Source organism: Sinocyclocheilus anshuiensis, unplaced genomic scaffold (assembly GCF_001515605.1).
Source record: "Sinocyclocheilus anshuiensis isolate Anshui unplaced genomic scaffold, SAMN03320099.WGS_v1.1 scaffold487, whole genome shotgun sequence".
Classification (NCBI taxonomy): Eukaryota; Metazoa; Chordata; class Actinopteri; order Cypriniformes; family Cyprinidae; genus Sinocyclocheilus; species Sinocyclocheilus anshuiensis.
This window is the reverse complement of record NW_015548240.1, coordinates 1,274,420-1,284,113: the sequence shown is the minus strand read 5'-3', so window position 1 is coordinate 1,284,113 and position 9,694 is coordinate 1,274,420. Positions and strand designations below refer to the sequence as shown.

The following is a 9,694-nucleotide window of genomic DNA, read 5'->3' as shown; positions in this document are numbered from 1 at the left end:
CTATTAATGAGCATGTTCTCAACTGACACACGCCATTTTGACTGTCACACACAGGCCTACTGTCTTCATGACACACAGACCAACAAACACACTCACTCTCATCCTTAATCCACTTGGATCCCTATGTGTTACAAAACTGACGTACTGTACAGCTAAGAAAGAAGGCTTTAGCAACGTCACAGTTTCTTTATGGCGTCACTGGGGATGAAGTTATACACTTGTGGAAGACAAGAAGCAACAATGTAGACTGTGATACAACATAACACCTTCTAAGCAGATTTAGGCTCAATCTGCCTGTCTATCTCTTCCCTCTTGGCTGCTTCTCTGGAGGGATGGAGAAAGAACAAAATACAGATAACCTGATGAAAATATAAGTAGTCCTTACATGCTTACATGCTACGTGAACACCTGTTGTCCCAGACGTTTCAATCTTCTTTAAATATATTAAATATATTATAAAACAGTTAAGTATGTGCTGATAACAATGATATCAGCGTCATTCAAACAAGTTATGAACATGTTTGCTATTTAAGTATTTTGATTACTTACTTGTTGCTCCGTCAGTCAAATACCCCAGTCATGTCATCTCTGATGATAATATTTATGCAAGTTCTTGACTAATTTCGAGTCGGATTTGATCAAAAAAGTTAACGCCATAAACCCGCACAAGCCGTATTTGTTTACTTGAAAATCAGCCCGAATCGTTCAGTTTGTTTTACGAACCGATTCCAGTGATTCATTAAAAATAATCACTTCAAAAGAACGATTAGTTTAGATCACTATTTATATCTTAACTTCGAAATAACAAGGAACAGCATGGTTTTGTGAAATATAGTGCAAGTTAATGTAGGCTATTATGCGTTAGAAGTAGAACGGTACAAAATAAGCCTTTTAAACACTAGAGTTGATTCATTCCATGTTCTTATTAGGCGTTTCCGATTGCAACGTTTAACAGGTGTCATAGCATATCAAGACATATTGCTTCATTTTTAATTCACTCAGATAGATAGATGGATGGATGGATGGATGGATGGATGGATGGAAAAGCCGTATTTGTTTACTTGAAAATCAGCCCGAATCGTTCAGTTTGTTTTACGAACCGATTCCAGTGATTCATTAAAAATAATCACTTCAAAAGAACGATTAGTTTAGATCACTATTTATATCTTAACTTCGAAATAACAAGGAACAGCATGGTTTTGTGAAATATAGTGCAAGTTAATGTAGGCTATTATGCGTTAGAAGTAGAACGGTACAAAATAAGCCTTTTAAACACTAGAGTTGATTCATTCCATGTTCTTATTAGGCGTTTCCGATTGCAACGTTTAACAGGTGTCATAGCATATCAAGACATATTGCTTCATTTTTAATTCACTCAGATAGATAGATGGATGGATGGATGGATGGATGGATGGATGGATGGATGGATGGATGGATGGATGGATGGATGGATGGATGGATGGATGGATGGATGGATGGATGGATGGATGGATGGATGGATGGATGGATGGATGGATGGATGGATGGATGGATGGATGGATGGATGGATGGATGGATGGATGGATGGATGGATGGATGGATGGATGGATAGATAGATAGATAGATAGATAGATAGATAGATAGATAGATAGATAGATAGATAGATAGATGATAGATAGATAGATTCTCATTTCTGAAAATCTCACAATGAGAATGAGGCTGAGTAAAGAGTCCAATGTTTCATCATACCCTTATGATAATCCAATAATCAAAGCCATATTTGTTTTACTTTATTGTATCAAAGTAGAGCATTATTTTACAACTGCCTGAAGCTTATAATTTCAATTTACATCAAGATCTATGATATTGTGTCATCCAGGTAAAAGTTTATACTTAGCATGCTTAGTTCATATACTTCACCCTATGCAGTAATAAAAGCATAAAAAATGAAATGCCAAACTTATAACTTGACCTAGAGCTTGATTTCTTTCCATCTGCCACCTGATGCAGTCACCAATGGAATCTCCATTATTTATTTCACAAGGGCCAGTTTAAGATAAATGTTGAAAATAACAATGGAGGTCCCACATATCATGGGAGAATAATATTTATATCAGGACCCACCGTCTCTGCCGTCCTGGTCCTGGTGAGTAAAAGCTGGTCACGTAAACAGAAAGTGTAAATATTCTAAAAGTGTGAGTGAGAAGTTCTAAGCAGAAAGATGTTCCAAAGCACTCTATCTCTCACTTCCTCAAATACCACTGCCTTTACAGTGTCATCTTTACAGTGTCATCTGGCCAGGATCAGTTCTCGCCATCCTCACACTCAGACTGTCAATGTCAATGAACAGCTTAAGAGAGCACATAGATGAAGACCTACATAAACACACACGAAAGTACATATACACAAACACTGAAATAAAAATGTCCATTATTTATAAAGTTTGCCTGACTTGTAAATCAGAATATGGGTGTTCCGTCAATTAGGGCAATTCTTTGAAATCCAGAAAAAAAAAATGAAACTTTTCTAAACTAAAGGACTGTTCAAAAGCGGTCTGTATGATTTTTTTTTTGAAAGAAATCAAAATTATTATTCAGTAAGGGTGCATTAAATTGATCATAGGAAAACGTAAAGACATTGAAAATGTCACTAAAGATTTCTATTACAAGTAAATGCTGTTATTTAGAATTAAATTAGAATGAATCTTATAAAACTATAAGGATTGCTCTTTAAAAAAAAATTTTTTTAATCCAATACATTCTATGACTCCCATATATGCAAAAATATCTCCTCGCACCTTTACTGTCTTTGTTTCATGTTCTACACTCCCTCTCTCTACACAGACGGTTCCTACATCTATTATTCATTTTCTCTCTTTCTCCCTGTCCAGTCACATGTTGACAACATGTTGCACAACAGTATTATTTTTGGATCAACATTAGTACATCATTATTTCCGGGAGACATTTGATTTCTGTAAAATCATCTGCCAGCAACTGTTTCCCCATCGTCCAGCTGTGCGCACTTTGAAGATTCACAGCATTGATCTTTCATAAATCCCTAGACAGACCTCTGGTCACTCCAATACACTACAACCACCATATTAAACATTCTGATATTAATTATCGTTCGATAATACATACAGATAAATATATATAATACAGTATATGGCCCAATGGCAAACAGACAAAAATCTAATTCATATGAATTAAACAGCTTTTCAAAAGTCAGAGGCTGTCACGATCCAAGACCCTGCAGTGAAAGCACATGGGCTTTCTTATTAAGGACATAATCTGTTCCACCACATTCTTGTCAGGCTGGACTTGCATTGGTGAACTGTAATATGAGAGGTGGCAACAAGCTTAAGTAATTGGATTGGTATATAGCACTGAGTGTCAGACAATAGATAGTCATCTCTGCAACAGCCATCTGACCCTTTGTTCCTGGTTTCAGGCGTGATTTAGAAGCCCATAACTGCCTGGTTTGATCCCAGTCAAGGATGAAAAAGGGGGCGAGCAGAGCAGAGTGGGACCGGAAAAGTCTAGTTCAATCTGATGACCCGTACACATCTCGGGTCCCCAGTCGAATTTGGGCTCCCCAAAGGTTTGCGGCTTACTTGTGCGGTCATTACTCAAATCCCATTAGCCCTGGGGCAGCTTTACAAACACAGATTCTGGCCTGTGGATAAGCTGACATGGAAAAAAGTAATAAAAACACACACACAAATTGGTGTATGATTTGCTGTAAAACAATGTTCACTCAGAAATTGCAAAGGAAATGTCAAAAATTACAAAGAAACAGCAAGTTAAATTTGAAATTTTGAAGTAGAAAGACTAAAATAGTATGTTCTTTTAGCAATAATCTTTTTTATTCACAACTTTGACAATCATTTTATGATGAATAGGTATATTTATACAAAATATCTAACATTTAAATATAGTCACTAATATATATTTATATAATTATCAGCAACAATCATGACCATTATTTAAGACTGCGAAACTAAATCTTCAAATTACATTGTCAGAATAGATTTCAGAAAAAGACAACTTTTGATGTTACAATAGCATACCGAACATGATATACTCTATAATCTATGACTGATAGTTGCTTTTAAACCAGCACCATCCTAAAGTGGCAGGCCAGGAGTCTAACAAAAGCAGTGGTTTAAATCCCACAAACCTGCCTGACTTTCAAAAGAAGGGCTTTGGCATCCCAGATGAAATGTGAATGCGGATACCAAAATGGGCAAAACCCTTTGAGGGGAAAGCGCTCAAGTTTTGAGGTTTAAATAGTCTAATTAATCCTTATTACACAGAGTGGCTATTTAAATGCAGTGAGTAACCTGAGACCTCTCTTGGGGGTCAGAATCTTTTAAAGGCACAGTGGCCGGTACAAAAGGTCCAGCACACCTTTAATCTTGAACCTCACCGACAGGAAATATCAGCCTGGCATCTTGCCCTCAACTTGCTATGGATCTCCTTTATGTGGCCACACACATTATTGAGGGCTGTGATTCTGCTGTCAGTACAATATAAAGGTGAACGGTTAAACGGTAAAAAAAAAAAAAGTGAATCTACAGTTTATTTTAAATTGTATTGCATATAGTATGTGCATGTCATGTAAATATTCTTTTTATGAAACAACTTTAAGTGAACCAAATGAAGGTCAAAATAAATGTAAATACTGAACTTCTAAAACAGCGTTATTGGCTGAGCCAATGGTGTGAGTTTAGGGCAGGGCTATGTGTTTGATGACCAATGGCAGACAGAGAGTTTGTTTGCACTGTTAGTGATACTAAATTCTATATATTTCAAATTTAAGAATTCTAATAAAGAGTAATATACTAACATGACATAAAAATGCTTGTAATTCCTTTTTTATTGTTTTCTTTCTGTGCTATCGCTTCCTTACTCAGATCCAACACCGAGATAAACAGAGACCCTCACTCATCTTTCAACATCAAGATTAATAGACTCCCAACACTGTGACTAAAAAGCTATTAGATTGACATGTAGAAATGCACTTTTCCTTATAGGGTTGCTTATCAGAAGATTTCATACCACAATCCAGCAGTTGTAAAATGATGTGGCGAAATAACCCACAAGTTACTGATTAGCCACGGTCTCATGCTGTGGGATTGTTTGCACTAAGGTCTGTGGTATGACCTGTAGCGTGACCTGTAAGCATGACGTCAGAGAAAGAGTAAAAGATATCTTGCAGGTACTCAAGTCATAATTTGATTTACATAACCCGTCTGTGGGATTCTGTATTCGAATAGCTTTTCAGATTTGCCCCGTGCCCACAAGAGGGCAGCAAGAGCTATGGGGGCAATTAACTCAAGATTACTGTATGTGGATCTATGCACACAAAGAATGCCTCAGGATTTTATCACACATGGGTATCAAAATACACGGCCAAACACTGAATGTTGACATCATAAAGTGAATGTCCCTTTTTGTGTCAATATTTCTACACTGAAAAAGTGTCTGACTTTGAAGGATTCTAGATGTGCATTCCACAATTCTAAATAACAGTGTCTGTGACCTCTCATATCTGTCTGGCTGCAAGCCATCCTTTTTAAATGCTGATGCGTTTATTGTTATAGACAGACAGATTGTATTTTATTTAAAATATTCAACATACAGTGAACTAATTAGCCTAATATAGTATGTTGCCTTCCTTTTCCTTTAAAACTATATATCTATAACATGTTTTGCAGTGGAAGAACATGCGGTTAAGTCTCCCAGATAAACCCGTCATCTTGTGGGACTGGGGGACACGGGCGGGGCTTCTCTACACGCCACACCCTTTAACTTTTTAATATTAAAATTACGCATGCGTGTCCCACCCCCATTAACTGAACTTGGTGTGTTGAATGCGCAGTCAGTCAGTCGCGGACAAACGCTCACATGGCTTCTGTGTAATGTATACCCGCCGCTGAGAGAGAGAAGCAGAATAAGAAATATAAGAATTTCAGATAGGCTACGCTGGGATAATAGGAGGCAGTTTCCTACACATTGGAAAATAGTCTTCTGAAAGAAATAAAGTTGTTCTCCACCCGTGCATGTTAAATCGGGGAGTACATTAGAGCCGTGAGGCGGCTAGAACTTCTGAGTCTCAAAGCAACACCAACAAGAAGGCATGATTGTGCGACGGAGTTCAGTATTTTCTGCTTTCTACCTTCATGCCTTTTTGTTATGCTTGCCGACGAAGGTGAGTCTGTTTTAAATAGCTGAAATGTTTTTTTCTGTCTTTGTGTTATTTATTTTCAAAATATACTGTAACACAAAGCTGTGTATTATAAAATAGCATTGACAAATGCAACCAAAAACAACCGTGTTTGGACCTCTCAAAAGCAGCGCAAACGTTCTGCATGGTTTAATCTGACACTTGACAGACTGGCAGACCAAGTTTAGCAGCCTATTCCGTAAAACGAGACTAATTTGATTTTGCTGCACTTTTTATACACGGATTTAAAGGTTTTTTTCTTCTTCTGTTCAACAGGTGTCTGACGCATCGGGGCACTTCGAGCTGGAAATAGTATCGATGCAGAATGCGAACGGCGAGCTGCAGATCGGCTCGTGCTGCGACGGCGAGAGGAGCCCGGCGGATCGCAAATGCACGCGGGACGAATGTGATACATATTTTAAAGTTTGTCTGAAGGAATATCAATCGCGAGTTTCCGCGGCTGGGGCTTGCAGTTTCGGAACTGGATCTACGCCCGTTCTCGGTGGGAATAAATTTTCGACCAAGGGTACGCGGAGTGAAAAGTCAAGGATTGTTTTACCCTTCAGTTTTGCGTGGCCGGTGAGTAGATGTCATATTTCTTGTTTTAGAGCATAATTAATGAGGTCATAGCGGGTTATGATGACGCAACGTTGGTGATACATCGTAGCAATGTTTCGATCCACGTGTGCGGTTTGTCCTGGAGTTTTATGCCTGCTCGCTTTAGTTGTGTGTGCATGACACCCTAAACAAAAACAACAACTCAAGAGTTCTTCATTACACTACTCAACCAACACTACTCAAAATGTTGTTTACTGACGAATAAAGTCGAGTTGAAAGTGATAACATTTAAATGTTAAACGGATGTAAGCAAAGATGTTTCCTTGGCAAAACATTTATAAATGTCATGATTAGAATTTGGTGCCATGTTGACAGTGGCCTGCAGTAAATTCACTCCTCGTGAAGCTCCTTTCAGTGTCTCCTTTTTGGCAGTCGGCTAACTCTGTAAATAAATACATCAAATAAACCTCTTAATTTGTGTCACTGCAGTAGAATGCAAATAAAAGAAGATTTGTTTGGTGTGAAGCACATGAGCCAAAGCTCCACAGAAGAGAGATTTACCAATGTTTGTCTCGCAGCACTAAAGAATTTATGAGTTGACCGTGGTCTCTTGAAATGGTAGTCATCTGTTTAAGGGGCTTTTGTAACCTGTGTTATCAAGTCAGTCTAAACTGCAGGTGATTTGCAGTAAACTTGTGTGTTACGATATGCAGCCGTGTAATAGAATTCCTACTGTAGTATGTAGTGTGATGTCTGCCAACATTTAAGCTGTATTAACTAAATAAATTGTAGGCCTGTGAACCCCTGAGGGTCCCTGAAGGTACTCCAGGCGGTCGATGGAGAATGTAAGCTAGATAAAACATACTTTTTGACTATGTTTAATGATATGTTATGTAGTGATGTTAGTTAATATTCTTAATGAAAGTGTTGCTCTTAGAAAATCTAGCTTTATTTATACTCGGGGTCACAGGGTTGGCTGACAGTCTGGTTGGGGGTCGTAAACCTTGGTGTAGTGTAACCTAAAACTGGTAGCAATACCTTTGTTGGAGCTATTTTAGTGATATTGATCTACTTGATACAGTTTTCTGGGATTTCCTATTCAGAAATAGATATTCACAGGATTCCCACAGTCCTGGAAAACATGAAAATGTAAGGGAACGTGATTTTGAGGCCTGTAAAAGTATAATCAATTAATCAAATTTTAAAAGTCGTGTAACAGTTGTAAAAATTCATTGGTCAGAAAGTGTAGGAACCCTGTGTTCGTGTTAATTTCTCAGGAGCTCTTGACTGTGGGGACATTGAACTGTCCTTTGGTACGTTCTGTTGGCGTGAGCGCTTGTGCACCTGCTCGCTTGATGATGTCATTGTGGATACATTCTCAGCAGGGTCAAAATGAAAAAACCAAAGGACGAACTGTCGGTCTGACAAAGAAAACGTGTCCCTGTTTGAACTATTTGCCCCAGTGAGCTGCCCACCTGTCCAGTATGTGAACTAGATGGCCAGTGGGCATGTGTTGATCATGTAACACTTCAGCTATTTTTGTGATGTGCACTTCCAAAGCATACTGCAAATGGTTTCTTTTAATCATCAAAATTATGATAAAATCTAAAATTACGACATAGCACACTTCAGTCAGTCGCTAATAATTTTTTCGGTTGGCAGCTGGGGAGAGTTGAAGTTTAGGCTTTGTGGCAGTCACGGCTGACTGGAGACTAGGTATGGCACCTTTTAACTTTGCAACCCTCGGTAATTACTCTCAGCAAGTTCCCAGACACAACAGCCAAATCTCATCGCCAAACTATAACGGTTTCATTTACAGGAATACCACCCATTTATTTTGCACCTTTTACTGCATTTGATTGCCCCGTGCTTTTAGTTTTAGAGAGTGGTGTAGAGAGTAAAAGAGAGCGAGAGGGGGGGTTTTAGTCATAGCCCACCCAGACAGAGCCAGCTTCAGCGAACATGAAACAGGGGGTGACAATAGCCGGGCCAAACTGGCTACAGGGAGGATTACTGTGCATAATGGAGCCAGTCCAGGAATAATGCCGGCCCAGTGCAAGCAACAGGAAGCTGCGTTCGACTCAGCAGTGATGAGATCGCCTCCTAGACAAACCCGCCCCAGCCCTGACCTTACTTCTCATACTGGCCGTTTCAGCAAATTACAGCGCTGCTCTCTGGCCCCGTGGCCCTGAATGCACCTGGGGCCTGTCTGCTCAGCATGAGGCAAAAACGGGCAGCTAAGGGGATAATGACATGTTTGCTTTATACGCTCTGATGTGGCACTTAAGTGCCAATTACTCAAGTCGTAGAACGGGGAAATGCATCGTTTGTCTTTTTTCTTGCCCTTGTTAAGGTCTTGAATGAGGTATTGTTAGGCCATTGTAAAGTAGTCTAGTACTGATGTTTTGTTTAGCTAACTTTTCTTAATCACCTCACACATGACTTACTCAATTCCGATTTATGATGTTACCAGGAAACATTTTGTTGTATTGAGATGTTTAATCTTGAATACCCTCCCTTTGACTGGATACGTGACAGGCTGATGTACTTTTTGATCCGATTCTCTCCTCAGTCCCTGCCCGCGATCGTCTTCCTGAGTGACAGGAGATTAGATGGCTGCCAGTAACTCTTGTGTGCACACAGGTGACTGACAGGCATGTTATCAGGGAAGCCTGTCTCATTTTCCACGCCAGAGAGAGCAGTGAAAGATTGTCAAAAGCTTTCCCTGCAAGCCCCCCTTATCTGCGGCCACCACTCCTGATAGGAATCTCACAAAAAAGCCTTCCTTCTGTGATTGCACCTCCTGAAAGGCAAAAAAGGGCGGTTACCTTCTTGGTAATAGTCAGGTTTTCCAAGCTGCTAATGTAAACCCTGTTGACTTTGATTGATTGGAATCTGGCGGAGTATATCCGGAGCCAATGTTGAAC

General features: G+C 39.3%; 1 protein-coding gene across 1 annotated transcript in view; it reads left to right on the top strand.

Annotated features, from left to right (window-relative positions):
- The first annotated feature begins 5,857 nt into the window (after positions 1-5,857).
- LOC107655002 (protein jagged-1b-like) overlaps positions 5,858-9,694 on the top strand; it is a 34,029-nt gene continuing 30,192 nt past the window's right edge. Inside the window, 2 exon segments of the mRNA XM_016442386.1 lie at positions 5,858-6,194; positions 6,486-6,788. Of these exon segments, the coding sequence (XP_016297872.1) occupies positions 6,123-6,194; positions 6,486-6,788 (375 nt within the window). The 5' untranslated portion in view covers positions 5,858-6,122.